The following is a 20,527-nucleotide window of genomic DNA, read 5'->3' on the forward strand; positions in this document are numbered from 1 at the left end:
AAAAAAGAAGAAGAGATGAAGAAAGGAAGTGATGTATGTATACTATCAACTATCAGTATCAGTAGACATGAAAAGATGGGCGCTTTCAAGTCTAAATCACTGCCAACCAACAGCAACACAAGATGGTTGTTGTCAAAACCACATTATTATATTAATTGCTAATTAGTCACTTTAGTCCCTGAATGGGAGAAGATTCGTCACTTTAGTCCCTGAATGAAGAGAAATTGCAAAACAGTCCCTGCATGGTCAATTTCAGGGACTAAAGTGACTAACGGAGTCTACATTCAGGGACTAAATTGACTAACGAAGTTTGCATTCAGGGACTAAATTGACTAACAAAGTCTACATTCAGGGACTATTTTGCAATTTATCTGCATTCAGGGACTAAATTGACGAATCCCTTCCGATTCAGGGACTAAAGTGACTAATTCCCCTAAGATCTTTTTTTAGGAAATTATTATTATAAGATCTTCATAATAAGTGTCCTAAAAACATTATTTAAATAAACTAAAATAAAAAATTTTGTTTTAAAAATACAATACAAATCAAATACATCTAAAAATCATAAATACATAATATAAAATATAAAAGTTATTATTTTTGGATGTTTGAACAATGCCCAAAAGACATTTGTTAGTATTTTCTTTATTATTATTATTATTATTATTATTATTATTATTATTATTATTATTATTATTATTATTATTTCCCTCTCTAGGTATTAAACATTATGTATAAGAAAATGCTACCAAATGTCCTTCCGATTAAATTGAAAACTTTATATTGGAAATTGTGTAATAAACACATTGAAACGTTAAAAAAAAATTATATAAAATTTATCAATTGTTTATATATATATATATAGTAGAAACTCTATAAATTAATAATGTTAGGACCAGAGAAATTTATTAATTTAGAGACTTATTAATTTATCGATAAATTAATAGTTATTAATTTAAAGAGTTTTTAAGTAATTATATTATACATACCAAACAAAAAGGCAAATTAGTCTATGCCTCTTAGAATTACGTTGCAGCGAACCTTGAGACTCAACATAAATTAGTAACTACTGTGTTCGTATACATAGGAAATCAATAATGACTTTTGAAGTACAGTAAATGTAAACAAGAGGAACAAATGTGTTCAATAGAGTGTAATATATTTTTTTCAGTTTCTATTAATTATTAATTTATGATTTTCTTGGGACCGAAAATTATAAAGGGATCTCCCGAAAAATTATTATCTTATTATTTTATCGAGTTTTTCAATTTTTTACATTGGCCCAAGTCGGGACCGGACAAATTTATTATTTTAGAGAGTTTATTAATTTACCGAATATTAATTTAAAGAGTTTCTACTGTATATATATATATATATATATATATATATATATATATATATATATATATATATATATAGGGTTTTGCTAGAAGCCTTCCATGAATGTGTTTTTTAGTAATTCACACCTCAAGGTGTGATTTCCACTTTTTAGTTATAACTTTGCTAAATGACACCTTCATAAAAATTAGTTGGTGTCTTTTAACATATGCTAGTAGAATAACTTGCTAAAAGACACCTTCATAAAAGGTATCTTCTAGCAAAAACCCATATATATATATATATATATATATATATATATATATATATATATATATATATATATATATATATATATATATATATGAAAATGTTAACCTGTGCCTTTGGAACATTAGAAACTAAACATAAAAAAAAATCTTGAAGTGTACGGTTAATATATTAAAAATTTAAATTTTTATATTTTCAATACAAAAACTATCTTTCAATTCACTTTTTAACTTCGTAACCACTGTTCGTTTATGAGTTTTGTTGACGTGTGTGGATATTAGTTAAAGAATTCATTAAAAAAACTTTATCTTAGATATAAAAATTATTACTTTTGTATTAACAGTAATTATTCACTTTTTCATAAAAACTTATTTCTTTTACTATTCAAGAACATTCATTAACATTTTTCAAAATATAAATGGATATCGATCCTCTTTATATAATACTTCCTTCGTTCCAAATTATAAATTGTTTTGGAAAAAAAAATTGTCTCAAATTGTAAGTCGCTTAACAATATTAATAAAACAATAATGTTACTTTTTTATTACACTCTTAGCTATTTATTCCTATCTCTTCTTTCAAATTTTTCATTATCTAATTCATACCATTTATTAAGGATAATTTTATAAAATAATTCATAATATATTTTTTCTATACAAAATTGATTACATGTGTGAAAGTTTCAAAACACTTTATAATTTGAGATGAAGGGAGAAATATAATGAAAATGCGAGAGAAAGTTCTTCTAAAAGTTCTATATTTTAAGCCTACAATTATCATTTCTTGAAACGGACTGAGACACTAGTAGTGTTATACCAGTACTAACCACTAATAAGTATAAGCAAAAGTTTGATTTTTAGATTCATTCATTAAATGATGTATGTAACCTATAATAAAGACTACATACGTCATTTAATGAATGAATTTAAAAATCAAACTTTTGCTTATATTAGTGACCGGATGATGTATTATAGAATTAGAAATTAGTATAAACATTCGTGGGTTGCTTGGTTGGATAAGCTTGAAGAACATTAAGTAGTGATGTAATATCATGGAACGTGACTATTGAAGGGAAAGAGAGAGAGCGTGCCTATGTGTTTTAAATCAGTTTCTTTTTCAATGAAAGTTTGATTCATTTTTCTTAGTATCATGTCTAGGTTTCTTGGTTTTCATACTTTATTATCGAAATGAAAAAAAATGGTGATGTGTGGGGGCAGAGGGTTGTTGGAAATGATGAGGAAGTTGTTTTGGGTTTGAGGTCCTTTGACGCATGATAATGTGGCTAAGTTTAGACAAGGAAAGTGTTCTTCATTCTGTTCCCAAAACAAACATGGTTCTGATGGTTATAGTATTTTTTTTCTATAGATTCTTTCAATGAGAAATGATTTTATTTAAGTCAATGTTGAACGCTTAGCATGTCTTTGGTTGTATAGTGTGGAGAATTGATTTTAACATAATTAATTTTGTTTAAAAATAATTGACCGAGAATTGTTTGTGTTTGAATACATTTATATAAAAGTGAGTTGAACAATGAATATATGAGATTTCTTAATGGAGAATGCTAAGCAATGCCCCAAGAGCATTGATTAACCATTCAAAACAAGCAAATTTTCACTTTTCATGAAAAATTGTGTAATTATTATTTGATCAAAAGTAACATCTTATATTTACAAGACAAAATTTTTATTTATAGATTCCTTAATCATTACCTTAAAGACACTGGATAGCAAGATCCTTTCTTAACATGGGTACTTAAGGATACTAGCAACATTTTATATATGAGTCTTGTAACAAGGGATAGTAGGAGGGAGGGCTTTAAGTTGAGAAAAAGTTGAGCAATATGATAAGACATGGGGATTGATGGAGGGTTAAGGGTTTAATATTGTTGGTATATGGTCTTCACCCAAGTCTCGAGTGGGATGTAGATCTAGAAATGTCTCTTTCCAAGGTGCCTCGGGGAAGTGTGGTGCTTTGTTCCGTGGAAATTCTTTTTAGTTTGGGGAAATGAGTTCGTGTTTGTTTACCTTAAAAAGGCCAGGCCAACTGCAGTGTTCTTTTTTAATCTGGTTTTTATACTACACTATACTATGAAACCAAACATATTTTATGTAACATGGCAATGGCACGATTATACACATATATAAAATTGTTAAAAGCATTGTTAATTTTAACAATAATTGAAAAAAATTAAGTACTTTTGATGGAAAAGTTAAGTCTAAGTAAATTATTGGATTTATAACTTTTTATTTCAAGCTAAATACAAATTAAGGTCGTGTTAACTAATACCTCTAAGACACTAGTTTAAAAAACATACAATTTTTTTTTACATTGAAAATCATATCTTTTACACTTTTAAGGTTTGATGACACATGTTTCAATATATTGGTTTCTTTAACTTGTACCCCAAATATTTAAAAATAGGGAAACAATATCATTCAAAAGTGCCTCAATGAGATGATTTAAGTCTCTTCTAGTTTAATTAGATGTTTTGAGTTCCGTACTTGCTAAAAAGTACAATAATCGTATTATGATTTGTATTGTATTGGTCATGCCTTGAGAAAGCTCTCAAGGGTTGTATTTATAGCCCTATATAGGCCTGATTTATGATTACTTAGGCAACAAGTAATAGGGTTAGTTAGGTAATTAGGCGGCTTCTAGAGGCTTCTAGAAGCAGCTTGAGGCGACGGCCTGAGGAGGACGCGCCTTGGGCCTAAAAGCCCACCTGAAGGGCGTTTAAGGCTTTATAAAGGGCGATGAGGCCTTCTGGAGGGTCTAAGAGCCCTTCTAGAGGTCTCTTAGGCTTTTAGGAATATATTGACGGTCCAAGTTCAAATCTAACAACATTACTATTGAATGAGAGTTTTGACCTCCACTATGATCATATCAAACTTGAGGTATTTTATTAAATGAAAAAGTCTAGTGACACATTGTATGCCATACTTAGAGTACACTTCTTAATTGGTGTTGTCAAACTTGAAAGTGAGTTGAGGGTATCGGCTTATAGTTCTAAATTCTGATTCACTTTCTTCAATCAACTACATTGAGAAAAAAAAAACTATTTCCCTCAATTGTAGGTTCCTTAACCTTTACAAAGAGTGTTCAATCCGGTATTTTGAGTTCTAAACTACTAAACTAAGAAATGAATAAAGTAAATATAAATGCAGCAAGGTAAATAAAAATGCGTAAAATATTTTGTTTGATTGGTTATGTGTATTGGTGAGTTGGACAAGTTCATTATTTATATTTAGAGATTTTCCTCACTCAGATATTTACGTAGATACTGCGTGATTTTTCCCCTCGATGAGCTTGGCGCCCACGTTTGACTTGCAACTTTCCACTTCACATTTTGTTCAATTACAACATCCACATTTGCACAACCTTCCACAATATATGCTCATCGCCTTGTTCGGTCAGTGGCACTACAAACTTGGAGCATGAGTTAAATGTGTTGTTGTCCAGTTCCACTATTTTCACAAAGTTTGATGTCTTTGGGTGGGACCTTTGTATTCTTCAGTATACTCGAGAAGAATTTGGCTCACCCTCGATTGGTTGGGATAATGCTCTCCCAACCTGCCATCGACCAAGGAAAATTTACATATCCATTTCAACATGATAATTATTTTTAGGTGTAAACAAATACCTCCTTGGATTGTGTTATCGATTAGCTCTGAGTAATGAGATGATGTTAAGTAAAACTAAGATTACCATGCATATACATTGTCATCATTACATTGTGAGATAGAAAACTAGCTGTTATAACCCCTTATTTGGCTTAGGGTAATGTTAACTCGTGCCCTTGAGGCATAAGTTAAGAAGGCAAATGTATAAAGTTTTTATTGGAACTTGTGCATTCAATGTCTTAAAAGTTGCAAAAGTTATACCTTTAATGTAAAATTTATTTTTAATTTCCATTTTAAGCTCCTTAACTTGTGCCCTAAGGGCACAAGTTAACATGACCATTTGGCTTATGATTGATAAAAGCTAATATCTCCTACTGAATCAATAATTACTATGGTAACCTTGATTTTCAAACTAATCTTGATCTTTTTCAAGTTTCATTATCCTCTTGATCTTTTTCAAGTTTCATTCTCCTTTGGAAATAGTTAACCCTATTTTCAAAACATGTCTTTCTCTGATTTACCACAACTATGGTGGTGTCGAAAGTTCTAGATATGGATCTCCTACTTTCTCTTCCAATATCTTTCTTATCAACCTCTATTTGATCATCCTTTGGCTTTGTTTCCTATTCATGACCACTTTTCTCTTCGCTCTTCGACTTCTATCGTAAGTGATGGGATAATGTTTCTTTAATCATGTCATCATTCAGAAGAATCTTATCTCACCCCACTGGATGAAGAATGATTTTCCACTGAGGGAAAAACAATCAATTTTAAAACCTGTCCTCGTCCAACGCCAATCTACTTATCTTGGTTTAGCTCGGATGGAGACCGCTCATGCTCAAACCTGGAAACAATGGGATCTATATGACATGATCATGCTCTCCAATGTTGAAATGTGGTTCGATTTGTAAAACTTATACTCTCCAAAAAGTCCTATGGAAGCTTTAATTTTGGTTAAATGAAGACGGTTGTTGACAAGCCATCGTCGAATCGGATTGCAAACCAATGGTAAATGACATCAATGAATCTTTTTTTTTTTTTTAATGTTATTGAATTTGGATTTGTTTTGCGTCACTGTACGCACTTTTTTTTTCTTTCATGTTAATCAAAATTATACGATTAGTTTTACTAAGAGTTATTTCAACACAAAAAAGAAAGTTTTATTACGAGACAAGCAAACCTTATCGCTCACATCTTGGTAAGTTAGTTCTCCAGACTTCAACTTTGGTTCAACCTATATTACAAACATCGTTTTATAAAAACAAAGAAAGTTTGCTCCTTTCAAATTAAATTCAAATAATGAATACATGATCAATATAATGTTATTTATTTTTTGTAAAAGAAAAATATTAAGGCAAAGGTGATGATGCTCCACTTCAAAGCAACATATATATCTTACGGCTCAAAGACCTATTTAGAAATTACTAGAAAAGAATTCTTGGAGTTCATAAAACTGGCTTACCAGTACTCCATCTGTTTCAAAATGAGTGTCGTTTTAGCCAAAAAAATTTGTTTCAAAATGAATGTCACTTTCAGTTTTCAATGCAATAATAACTTTTTCTTTTCAATTTTACCCTTCAATTAATAGTATGTTACACAATTTCCAAAGTATTATTTTTTCTTTAATGAAAAACAAACCAATAGTTGATTAGGATAATTTGGTAAAATTGCTATGACATTTAACTATTTTATTCAATTCCTTAATCTGTGTGCAATCGGCTAAATCGACACTCATTTTAAAACGGAGGGAGTATACGAAAACAAATAATCTAAACATTCATCAAGTTGACCATAGTTCGTACCATTGGTTTAATATACGATTCCGTTGTTTGTTGGAAGAAATTGCTCAACGTGACGGATACGTGCCGTTCATGGATGTCCTTTCTTGTTCACCAAATAGTCAAAAGTCAAAACCAAGTCTATACGCAACGGCGTTAATACGCCATAATCCTACTCCCAATATAGTGTTATTTTTAGTCTTAATTTATGTTTTGTTTTCATGACAAGAAATTTAAAATTTTGCTCTTCACCCTGCACAAATCACTCGCACTCTGCAGTGTTTCCATTTTTATCCTTGCGCAAGTTAAGTAACGCGGGCACCTTAACTTGCGCAAGTTGTATTTTATGCGTTACTTAAGTGGCGTTGCGTTAGTTAACTTGCGCAGCGTGAGTTAACTCACGCAGCGTGAGTTAACTCACGCTAGTTCATAATTCCAAAAGGACAATCACGTTTTTATTGCTGCCTAGCCAAGATGCATTTCAATCCAAAATCAGAAGTTGGCCAGGTTATATTCAATGAAAAAGAAGATGGATGAGGTGGAGTTTTGGACAAACAACACATGTTAAGATGGCTATATTAGCCTATGATTAGGTGGCGACCACTATTGTCTAAAAAGCTTAAGAAAATTTCCACGTGTTCAGCCGAGAGTTGCTTGCTGCATGGTATAATCACAGGTGTTTATACTAGATAAAATTCTCTAATATGAACTAGTGGATAGAACAAGGCTGCTTGCTGCATGGTATAGCATTTATAGCAATTACACATAAAGCAGTACTAGCTGCCAAATGAATAAGATGGAGAAAATTCACATTTTCCCTAGCGTGAGTTAACTCACGTTGGGTTTATAACCTACGTGAGTTAACTCATGCGGCGTGACTTAAGGTGCGCAGCGTGACTTAACTTGCGCATGGGTAAAAAAGAAAACGCTGCAGGGTGCGAGTGATTTGTGCAGGGTGAAGAGCAAAATTCAGAAATTTAAAGCTCCAAAGCCTAAACAAGTTTGGGCCTTATTGCCATCACCTAAAAAGCCCATTCAATTCTTGCATCAAGATATCTTTTCAATAACTTTCTGTATTTGTGCATTTTTGTTAGGATAATATGCACAAGACTAACCATTTTTTTCCAATGAAGATGTTTTAAAACTTTAATCATCCGCAGATTTGGTTATTCAAAACCTATGCACATAATTTTCTTTAAAATCTGGGAAATTTATGGAGAATAAAAGTGAACAGTGAACCCTGGAAATGAACCATTTCCATCCTTAATAATTGTAAGCATGGACTATCAACTTTTCCAAGAAAAGCTAAAAGAAAGACACAGAAATATATAGTAAAAAATCTGATTGAGACAACTAATATCAAAGTGAAATTATAACCAAATGGAGTTGCCATATAGTAGGTCCTTACTTTATGCATACATGTCTTCCATGGAGAATCTAGGCCAATAGGAAGACACTGTTGTGTGTTAGCTTAGAAAAACAAGACACTGTAGATGATGGGGAAAAGTGGATCAAGTGCACAATGTTGGACATTCACATTCTACTGTGCATGCCTTTTTTCCGGTTATTAGTATTTTTTTCATTTAAAAAATCATTCCAATTAGTTGTAATATAGGGTGTGTTTGTTTCAGCTTTAAAAAAAATAGATTTTGTGTCAAAAGAATCTAGAGATTCTTTTTTTAGAGATTTTTAAAAAAATCTGAAGTTATTTGTGTTTGTCTACTATCCATAAAAATCTATTTTTAAAAAAAAAATGAGTTCTAACATGCACATGTGTTATCTCCTTGTTGTTGAAAAAAATAGATTTTGAGAAAAGTTAATCCTAATAGCTTTTCATTTTAGGGTCAAAATAGATTTTTTTGATAAAATGATTTTTCTAAAAATCCTAAACAAACACTCAAAAATGAAAAAAGTGATTTTTTTAAGGGAAAAAATAGTTTTTTTTTGAAAAAAATCTGAAACAAACGGGCCCATAATAGGAAATCAACCTGAAAGTCCTCGTGAGTTTAACTCAGTTGATAATTAGTAGGAACAACGCATAATATATGCAAGATCCGGGGTTCAAATCCCGGCCACCACCAAAAAAGGAAATCAATCTAAAAATAAATTAATCCAAAACACATTTATGAAAGCTTAAAGGTGCATTTGTTTCAAGTTATATTTGTAGATTCCTGAGAATAAAACGATAGAAATACATATGCCTATGTTTGTTACAAGTTTACTAAATTTTATTCTCGGGTATAAAACGTTCCTGGGAATAGAAAAATTTTCCCAAAAAAAAGGGTGGGAATAAAGTTCCCATGGAGATGGGAATAAATTCATGAGTAATTTCCTATTATAATTCCTATTTTATTGGTTCCCAAGAATATTATAGTGTTAAACAAACATCTTTTTTCTAAATACCTTGGAATAAAATTCCTATCTTTATGTTCCAAAGAATATTATTCCTAGGAATGAATTTGGTAAACTTGAAACAAACACACCCTAAGTTTTTTTATCCTTCCAAAAGAGTCTCAAAACATGATAAATAAACAATTTATATTTCAAAATAATTTAATCCAAGTTATGATTCTGAGATTTTAAATAAAACACCAAATGTGTTATTAATGTCAAACCAGGTATCCCTCTCCCCTGAACCTTTAATATGAAAAATAAGTAGGGGATAAAGTTCTTCAAAATAATTAAAATGGGTGCAAATTTTTTTTTTTTGAATAAAAATAAGTGCAAATTTTATTCTTCAGTTTTAATAATAAATACATATCACCACAACTTACCATACATATGTACTACATATATATGATCACAATTTCAAGTTTCCGACCTACCAATTTTTTCATCAAAACAGTACATAACTACTCCATTTGCTCAAAATGAAGTAATGAACCTTCACCCAAATCCAAATAATAGTGAGCAATTGAGATTTCTCTATGAATTACTAAACCCTATCAGAATTACCACAATTCTGCAGCAAGTCTGTTACATTTCTAAACCTTAGAAAAGAATAAGGAAAACAATAAATGCTTTACAAAACGTTTATGCATGGTAGACCTAGACACCTAACTAACTCAATTTATTATGTGCACTAATATAATATAAAGGCATGTTATCCATTTACAGAAGAATTACAGGCAAAGCCATAGAAAAAATCTCCGGCTTCTGTATCAGGTGGATAAATCATCCACCATGCTAATTGTTTCCAACATATTTGGTTCTTGTCCACATCCAACAGTCTTTGCAACAAGGCAGCTAGTGGAACAGAACAACTGCACCAACAGAAGTTACTTGTCAGATAAAATATTGTTAGAAGAATAAAACACAATTAGAAATCCATAGACTGGATCAGTGTTTACATCAACAAGTTTACTGAATTTTTGAAGAATCAACCTTTTCTACTTTACAAAGACTGTCATCTGCCAATGGAACAATAAAATTTCCGGAGAAAGGAAAAATATAACAAATAACACACATGAAAGATGCACTATCAAACAATGAACTATCAATACTTTTATACAACGGATACACACAAATACCAAAGTTGAGGATCACAAGTGAAGGACATTTTTTGTTATACTTTTATATTGAGACATGTCATAGAAAAATATGGTAGTAAACAAGGAACGATAAATGCAAGGGATTCTTACATAAATATCAAAACTGAGGATGATAAGAGAAAAGGCTTTTTTGTTCGTCTGTTGGATTTGACAACCATCTGCAGAACATCCATGCTGCACCAACCACTGATAGAAGAGACAACATTGCTAAACATCCAAAATGAGAAGGATCGTTTGCGATTATTGCAACACCAAGCATTAGAGACTCTGCCAGACTTGCAACAGCAACTTCTGTAGTCCCGATGAGATTTGCTTTGGATGATGGGATCCCAGTTTGGATAATTTGCGCCCCTACAACATCATATGACATGTGTCCTAGCCGTGACAAAATCTGCAGAAACAAGCACAATAGTTTACACAAAAATTTAATGCGAGTAAATTTGACAAGATCTAAGTTGCCATCAAAATCCAAGTTTGTATTTCAAAAAATGAATAAATAATGCAATTTGGAACAACCAAATCTTTTTTCTCTCATACAAAGCTTTTACTTGTTTAACAAATATTCAATTACAATGACCTGTTGAAACTTTTTTCAGTAGAGATATCCAGTTATAAAAACAATGAAGCTCCACAAAATTTTCACCCAATACAAACCAAGTCTAGTTTGCTAACAAATGCACATAGCATTTGAAAATAAAGAATTTACAAGGATCTAACCAGTATTCAAAACGCACTATCTTGAACAATCCATATCACCATTTAGGTCACTAATTTATTTGGTACAAGCTGATTTTAAATTCCTATCAATGAAGCCTGGATACATATACGCAGCGCATATGATGCAACTTGGCCTAGATACGTTCAAAGAATCTTACAAAAAAGGTATGTTTTGTATAAACACGTGATATTTGTAAAGAGGGTTTGGTTATTGTTCATTAATATACAATAACCATATCAGTAGGTGACAATCACTATTTACAAAAAGGCATATATAGACACATCTTTGATCTTTCCTTTGTCCATATCAAAATATCCCCTATAAACAATTTGCAATGTTATGAAATTTTCTCAAACCCATGTTTGAATGTCAAAGGAAGCATCATTTGTCCTATTTGAAGCTTGAAAGAAGTCTTGGCTCTACTGAATTGGTTACATTTATTATCTAACACTAGTTATATCATTTTCATCTACATCAATCCCTATAGTATAAAAAGCATAGCTTTTAACTTTGGTCATCAATGAGCAACCCAGCCAATTCAAGAAGTCCAACACCACCATCAAATATATACTGCACATTTCTACTAATGTCCCACAACCTTGTCTTTCCTTGTCCCATAACATTGTATTTTCTCTATATTTCAAGGACAAAATTTATAGGTCGCAATCCACACAACCAAATTCCCTCCCCTTTTGGATCACTTTTATTTTTATTCAAACAATGATTAAAGGAGTAACTATTCTAATTCCTCTCGCCATATGATGGAGAATAAGGCTTAACAAGAAGCTTTAAGGTAAGTAGTTGTACCCCAAATGCATCAAAGCTGTATCTAAAATGTATTTGTCATCGATTTTTCAAAGGAAAAATAATTGGAGGATGCTCCCTAGATATGATCTAGGAGTATCGTATGAGTGTCGGTATTATATACGCATACGACACTGATATTTTTGCAATTTTGGAGTATCCAGGCTTCAATTATACCTATCATTTCAATCCACTAGTAACTACCAAGGCTGTTGTAATTATATTCTTAGATAACAAATATCAAAGGGCAAAAACCTTTTTTAGTGACTTACAATCAGAAACAAGAAAAGGAGAAGAGGACTCTGATGTGATATTGATCCACTCATATATACAGCAACAGCCATGCTGAGAAATAAAGCTTGAAACACCAACCCAACTGCCCCAGCCTGGAAAAGAGAATATTTTCAATGAGATAGTTTATATATAATAAACTCTCATACTTTCTTATGTGCAATATATAAAAATAAAAATGAAAAGCTAAAGATACCTTTAAAATGCCAAATTGCTTGACCAGAGTCGAAGAGACGAATGTTGCTGCAACACCCATAAAAGCACACATTCCGCTAAATCCTCCAATGATGGATGGACGTAAGCCTGTAGAACAAGTGAGGAGGGAAACTTGGACGTTTAGTACAATAACCTAAAAAACTAATCCTCGGTCCCAAATAAAACAAGGAAAATAAAAGATAAAAGAAAATAAAGAATGACATTGAATTTTAGTTTAAATAATATAGAATCAATTAATGGGGCCAAGCAGAATGCAGACTACAACAATAAATCTTATATCAAATCTACTCCCTTTTCCCTTCTCTTTTTTACTGTTTGGTATAGCATTCGGTTTAACAACGACATATTAAAATCATAACTTCACTCCAAGGTGGACCTCAACTAACAATATTTGGAAACACCATTCGTGCTAGACAAAGAATATTAACATTGAAATAAGTAAGAAACGAAAAAGGGAGATTGAGCACGTATTAGCTAATTTATAAGAAAGATTTGACAATCAAAAATAAATTTAAAACATGAAAACCCCTCATTGTCAGCATAATCTTTATGCAATAAATGATCTATTAGAAGTCAAAGAAGCTTCCCAAAAACGGGACCATTTAGGAAATTTTCACATACCATGCTGTGTTAAAAATGCTGTCATCAAACTGCCTGGTGTAAGAACAATATTGAAGTAGAGAAGCACCCACGCAATACTAGCAGGAAGGACTGGCTGACCTAGATACTCTTTCCAGCCGAGCTTGATAGCTTCCAGACCTTTAACAACTGGTTTTCCACCAGATAGATGTAAGCATATACTGTCATATGAAATCTTCAGGGTCTATGGGAAGATCGGTTTAAATAGTACCTATACTGTCAGCATCTGATGCAGAATCTTCATCGAATGATCTGCAACAGGTTTGTGACGGTTTAGGCCGGTCAAGAACACCGGTAGAAAGCTTGTTGGTTAAACATGTTAAAATAATCTGCAAATTAAGAATGATGAGTAAAAATTAAAATGAATCTATCTTCTGACTGAAGGAAGTTAATGAACGAGGAAAAAAAAAACAGAGAACTTACTGTAACAGGCAGTAGTCCCATCATTAAGCCAGAAGCAACTTTTAAGCAGATTACAGGATGAAATTTGGAAAGAAGGACTCCAAACAGCAATGCTCCAGCTATCTGAAATTGAAAAATTTGTGAGTTTCAAAGTCAGGGCTAAAATTGATACTTCATAAGAAAGTTCCTGAATATTTCATGAGACAATAATAAATTGGACCGAGAAGTATAAAAGTATGCTAATTAACTTGGCGCAAAGATTACCTCAGATAACAGATCAATTCGATTTAGAACAGCATTTGCTTGTGCAAGTGCGACTGGCCTATTAACTCCTGTCAGCTGTGGAAATAAACCACTAAGAATCATAAATAATTATTGTAAATAACAAACTACATGTCAAGGGAACAGGAGAAGCATTGAATGACAGTACCAGCACAACCCAGTCACGCTCATTTGCAACCCCCAAAGCCACACCACAAAGCTTCTCAATAGCCCCAGCTGAAACCAATACGACAAACCATGGACGCAGAAGCAATGTAGACACTGAAGTAGGAGGCACGGAATGAGCATGTATAATCATAGCTGCCGATAGTAACTGAGTGGCTGCCTGAAAATAGAATGATTGATTTTAGGAAAAAGAGCTATATCCTGCTTGATTTTATAAGGCTCATTAGATAACTTGCCTGAATGACAGTTAAGTAGTTATATGCAGGAACTCTCGGTAAATGGTCCATTAATTTGCCAACCAAGGGACCACCAACAATTATAGCCACTTTAGTGAAGAAACCCACCACAGCAACTGGCAAGAGGCTTGAATGAATCAAGGCAATGGCAGAAGGCCAAGCAAAAGTCCAAAGCTGCTCCACAAAATTTGCAACAATGCAACTAGAATAGAAAGCTGAAAACATATAAACTTCAACTTAAGAACAGCTTAGATGATCCAGCCACACAAACATCAATAAGTGTACAAGGCATAAGGCACGTAATAAGGTGATATCAAACAGTTTTGGTAACAAAGAACAGACAACAAGATCACCAAGCTAGGCACATCTGAAGTTATAAACTACATTTATGAGATTGTCCCATCAAACAAATGAAAGCACTTTTGAATTTTAATAATCCAACAAGCTGCACCAACGTAAGATTTTCAGCATTTTAATATGTATGAAATCACAAAATAGGCATGCCACATTCCACAATTCCATATGTATAGAGCAATGGATACGGTTTTTAATGCTTTACATTCCACAAGTAAATAGGGGGTTTTGGTTCAATCGAGCACTTCATCTAAGTGACAGGGAAGAAAAGACCGAAGAAAGACACAATTTTAAACTAGAGCATTACATTTTCTAAAATATAAGAAAACTCTACTTTATTGAAGAAGTCAATACAAGAATCACATTAGAACTAAATACTAAGACAACATATATGATATGGATGTAGTTATTAAGGTTGAAAATGAAAAACATCCCACCATATAACCCAGCAGGGTGTGCCGGAGTAGCTGCAAGAACATGTTGTTCCTCTTCAGACAAAACCTACATACATAACAAACCATAAAAAGATAAGAAACAATGAAACAATTCTTAACAAAAACCTAAAACTATGAAAAAACAACCTACAGGTAAGGATGTCAAGACAGTATCTACAAAGGCGGTTTCAGAGAGTAAGTTCAAAGAATCATTCTCCACCAGAATATCAGTATTGATTTTAATCGGCACAGGACATTCAGGTTCAACAATTGCACACCCTCCTCCTTCACTCTTATCCTCGTTTACATGATCCAATTCCAATTGTATATCAGTATTCGTTATCGAACATCTGGAACTTATACAAGCAAATCTGTAAACAAAAACAATTCAGTAACAGAAATTCGAACTTATATAAATGATGAAACACAAAACAAAACAAAAAAAAAAAAATAATACCTCTGAGTGATAGAAGGGTAGTAATTGAGGTTTAATCGTTTACAGCGATAGCGTAATCTCGAAGAAGGTCGATGCGAGAAAGAAGGAGGAATGGTGAAATGGATGAGATTAAAGGAGGGCGAAGCAATAACCATAGTTGTCCTCGTTTCTTGTGAAACTTCAAGCTGTGGAACTTGAAGGAAAACCAGTTAGGTTTCGTCCAACTCATGCAGTCTTACTAGAAAACAGAGAAAAACCTTTCCCTTTGTTTTGAGTAATGTTCATTACAGAGACAGAGAAAAATCGAAGTGTGTGTGTTTTGTGGCAATGATAACCAAAATCTTATCTATCTATGAGAATAAGATTATGGGAATAATGTAATGTTTGAATGGATATTATACGGCGGAGAGTGCAATTTCGTGTTTTTGTTTGTGTGGCCATTTTTTAGTTCCTTTCTTGAGTGAAACTTTAATCTTCAAAGGTTTTGACGTGGAGCCACGTGGATGAGATGTTCTACTTCTATTTTTTTGTTTACAACTTCATAGATGTTCTACTTCTACGGTTATACGTACCCTTTTACAGTTGTGTCTTTGCTTTGATGATAAAAATTGGTGTTTGTAAAAACTAATTAAAAATAAAATCAATTTGTGTTTGAATACATTTATGAAAAATTGAGTTGAATTTTGAATTTGTGTGTAAAAATCATCGTAGAAGATGACAACTTCAAACAAAATCAATTAGAGACCAGACACTAAAGATCCTTTAGCCGAAGATATTAGACTACCATGAGGGTGGCCTTATCAATTTTGAATTTGCAAAATTTGAAAATCATAGAGACCAATTTACATAATTTTAAAGAACTATAAGAATCAATTAGAGACTCACATTATCTAAAGTAAGAAAGAAGTTTCAAACTATTGGTATTTAAAATTTCCTAATTTTAACTTTCACATAATACTTAATGAAATCTCTTCATTATAAAATTTTTCAAATTTATTATCAAACAATAAAACATACATTTAAAAATTTAAATTAGCCTCTTAAATTACATTGTCTCCAAAAATTCATCCATCCAAGTACACTCTTTTTATTTTGTTGGATAGATAGATGAAGTAGTAAATCACTCAAATCTCTAATAAGTAATGCCATTAAAAAAAACTCTAATAAGTAATCAAGTGTCTAACATTTCTTTAAGTCTAGATTAAAGTTTTAACCGAATTCATGGGAGATCATGTATAGCAACACATTCTTTTAACACAAATTTTCCAACCCAATATATTTTAAGGGGTGTTTGTTTGAGGGTTACAAAATATATTCTCAAGTATTAATTAATTAAAAAATTAAATTCAAAACACAGATTTCAACAAAATATTTTTACATTTGACTTATTAGTTTATGTCTTAAAACACAAATTAGCATTCCCTATCTTTTATTGGTTCAAATTCCTACCCACAAAGTGTGATGGAGACTCGTAAATTTTAATCAATAAAAATGAATGTATTGAAAAATGTGTTGTTAACCCATTTTAGCATGATACAATTAGAAAAAAGTTACTACTAACTAGTACATCACAATCACAATTTCTTAAATTTATTGACTTAACCGAACAAAAGAACAGATGTAAAAGAAGTGAAAGACATAAGACTGCCACGTATTTGGGACTGAGTATAGGTGTCGAGAGTAATCAGCTGTTAACTGTCCATTTTCCATTGTATGAACGTCCATACATAACATAATAATCTCCATTTCAACAAATCACGTATTTGGAAGGCAACAAGACTATGGTTTCATCAACATCACCATCAGATACCAAACTCACCAATGGGAAACAATACCCTTCTCCTGATGACTTAGAAAACTTCTATGTCAAACTCACTCAAGTGTTGGATTCCACCGGGTTCAATCTCATGTCAGTTTCTTCAATACTCTTTAATCTACTTCTAATTTTCACTTTTGTATCTTTGTTTATAGAGGGGAACTTTCAGCATTTTTTACTTCTCTGTCTTGGTTGCTAAAAAATTGCATATGCATTCAAAATCAAGGCATTAGAGAGTCTTTTTTATAGTATATTGTTTTCGCAGAGTTTAACATGCAGGGAAAAATGATATGATATGAAATGAAATATGAAACATGAAATGTTATTATATATAATTTTTATTTTTAATTTATTTGGATTAAAAGTATGATGTATGAATCATCATGCACCTCTGCTTCAATTCTACTTTGCAGGTTCAATGTCCGAGAAACATCCTTAGACTTGTATCTGCTTTACCTGGAAGTCACCAGAAGAGGAGGTTTTCACCAGGTACATATATTGTTCATTTATCTACATTGATCTCACCACATGATCACATGATTTAATTTCTTGTATTTGTATATTATATGTTCATCTCTCATTAATGCATGTTTAATTAGGTACCTTTTGTTTATTTCATTATTTGCATGCACACCAAATTTAATCAAGAAAGGCTTTTAAGAAAAGTTTTAAGTAATTTGTCTCAAGTGTTCAAGTTTATATGTAGTTATGGATTCTCTTGAATGTTTCCAGGTTGCTCTACAAAACCGATGGGTTGAAGTTGTCTCTGCACTAAAACTGGAAGGCAACAATGCAATCTTATCTATTCAAGTTGAAAGCCTCTATGCAATACTTCTATACAAATTTGAGAAATTGTACTTCTCTGGCAGCCCCAAAGGTATCTAAGAGACCAATTTGTGGTTATTTTAAGTAGATATCTTGTTTCATTCTGGCACTTCACATATATGCTTGATATGTAGATGTTTGGTAGTTTATACATAATATGATTTTAATTTACAACTAGTAATAGAAAAGTACCTTGTAAAAAACATTGGTCTAGGAAAATGTATTGGTTGTGAAATTAAATCGCTCGGAGGTGACACTAGTTTCATCGGATCATTGTTTCAATAACATATAAAGAGATATATAGAATGAAAGGTTTTACATTAATGCTAAGACACAAAGAAGACATTATAGCAGCTTCATTAAGCTTAAAAGAAAGCAGAACTCAACTACTGGTTTATCTCAATTAATGGCTGATGAAGATAATCTGAAGGTGGCAAAGATGTCAAAGGACTACTCTAGCCAAATGACAAGTTATAAGAATTTAGAATATTTATGCGATGAAAATTTGATTCACTTTTTGGATGTAAAAGAATGCACTCAAGTACTAATGAATTAGCTAGCTAGCTGAATACAAACTAATATCACAACTGATCATATATTATGGTAACTGATTACTAAAGTTCCAATACAGTTTATATTTATGTACTTATTAGCTGCGCCGTAGACATTTGTTTTCTTCAGTAACTCAGTGATTTGTTGGATGAGTTTAAAGGTGTATCATGTGAATTCAGAAGTGCTTATGCTGCATTATTTAGGATTCTTACTTAATGTGCAGGAGCTGACAGTCAAGAACCTCAAGTGCTTCTAGAAGCACCTTCAAATAACAAAGAAAAGAAGAAACAACGAGGTTCTCCAACTGGAAAAACCGGGTATCAAATATTCCTCAAGCAGGAATGTGCTCGATTAAAAGCTCATGATCAGGACATAGATGGCAAAAAAGTCCTACGCATGGCTGTTGATGCTTGGCAGAAGATGTCTGTCACCGATAAACAGGTATTATAAATTTATATTTTTGCTATTAGCCTCTACTTGGTCTGTTTGAAATTTTCCATTTCTAATTACTTTTTCATGTAGCCATATGTGGAGGAAAGCAAGAAGATAAAGGAAACAAACAAGGAAGCGATGATCGTTAATGACAATAAACAGAACAGACCTAGTGTGTGCGGTGACTCCTGCGTAACTTCGCAACCTCTAACAAATTACTCTTTTGTCAACAACACAACTGTGAAATTGGCTTTTGAAATGACTGAAGAAGCACTCAAGAATCCCTTCTTACCAGTTGATTTCGATACCTACTGTTCATTATATATGCTAAATGGGAAATCCAAATGACTATACACCAAGTGTTGGGTAGGTCTCTTTTTTTGGTTTTTGAGGCAATGCTATTGCCTAGGCTTCCAATGGTTATCCCTTTTTGTGACTCAATCAAACCAATTGAGACAGCAGCAACCAAGTATGATGCATAGATAGCAATGTTCCAAGCCTCTTGCAGTACTAGTGACTAGTGAAGTATGTATGTATATAAACTATAATGTTCTAAGCCTCTTGCTCTAGTGACTAGTGAAGTGTGTGTGCGCGCGCCCCCGTGCTATAGAAATGTTCCAAGCCTCTTGCAGTAGGGACTAGTGAAATATGTATAAAAACTATATATGTGATGTGACTATAAAGGTTTGTGTTATAATGCAAAAGTTTGTTGGCAATTTGGCATGAATAACTAATTCCTTTTGAGAAAACCAGCTTTCTATTGAATCTAAAATACCATCAATGCTACTCCTTTAGGACCACATTCTTTATTTTTGAGAATAGTAGTGACTATTTATTTGAAAGCTTTTTTGAAAGACTATTTTAAGTTGTTGACAAGTTATTAAAAAACTTTTGAAATAAAGTCAACTCAACGCTATAAATCTTCCTGGCTTGATTTTAAAGGTATCCTTATCCTTATGTAACAAACTGGACAACTTTGTAGAATTTCATGCCATTATCTGGTTGATCTCTTACATTTTTTCTTTTGATTATGTCAATAATGATTCAAGTAGTCGCCTCGGCTTGTCCATTGTATTCTTGTATGAAGACAATGAATCATCTTTTCCTCAGTGAACATGGTGCCTTGGTTGGCTGTAATTGTTTATGGGATTCCAAATCAGTATATGATATGGTGTAGGATGAAACAATTGATGTCTTCTTGTCCAAGGCTGAACCTCCACCCATTTAGTGAAGTTATGTTTCTTGGAGGATGTAGGATGTATCTTGTCTTGCCAATTAATAATCGGATGCAGTAGCTCGATTGGTACCTTTGTATTGGTCCATGTATAGTTGGTATGCTTTGCATCCTTTTGCATATTAGAAACAATCCGCCATTATGCGGGTTGGGTC

The 20,527-nt window shown here is 32.4% G+C and overlaps 2 protein-coding genes across 2 annotated transcripts; one reads left to right on the forward strand and one right to left on the reverse strand.

The window, feature by feature from the left end:
* Nucleotides 1–9,889: 9,889 nt before the first annotated feature.
* On the reverse strand, nucleotides 9,890–15,881 carry IREG3 (iron-regulated protein 3). Its single transcript, XM_085735933.1, has 13 exons — nucleotides 15,535–15,881; nucleotides 15,229–15,448; nucleotides 15,081–15,144; nucleotides 14,286–14,504; nucleotides 14,037–14,209; nucleotides 13,871–13,945; nucleotides 13,628–13,729; nucleotides 13,416–13,533; nucleotides 13,187–13,333; nucleotides 12,546–12,652; nucleotides 12,331–12,444; nucleotides 10,627–10,927; nucleotides 9,890–10,248 (listed from the first exon to the last, which is right to left on the reverse strand). The coding sequence occupies exons 1-12, from the start codon at nucleotides 15,666–15,668 to the stop codon at nucleotides 10,634–10,636; spliced, it is 1,767 nt and encodes a 588-aa protein (XP_085592059.1). The 5' UTR covers nucleotides 15,669–15,881; the 3' UTR covers nucleotides 9,890–10,248; nucleotides 10,627–10,633.
* A 1,409-nt stretch (nucleotides 15,882–17,290) lies between these two features.
* LOC146957342 (uncharacterized) lies at nucleotides 17,291–19,887 on the forward strand. The gene is made up of 5 exons (XM_085735942.1): nucleotides 17,291–17,422; nucleotides 17,743–17,818; nucleotides 18,062–18,206; nucleotides 18,930–19,147; nucleotides 19,229–19,887. The coding sequence occupies exons 1-5, from the start codon at nucleotides 17,295–17,297 to the stop codon at nucleotides 19,484–19,486; spliced, it is 825 nt and encodes a 274-aa protein (XP_085592068.1). The 5' UTR covers nucleotides 17,291–17,294; the 3' UTR covers nucleotides 19,487–19,887.
* Nucleotides 19,888–20,527: the final 640 nt, after the last annotated feature.

Source organism: Medicago sativa, chromosome 1 (assembly GCF_051527215.1).
Source record: "Medicago sativa cultivar Bolivia chromosome 1, Bolivia_mono, whole genome shotgun sequence".
Lineage (NCBI taxonomy): Eukaryota > Viridiplantae > Streptophyta > Magnoliopsida > Fabales > Fabaceae > Medicago > Medicago sativa.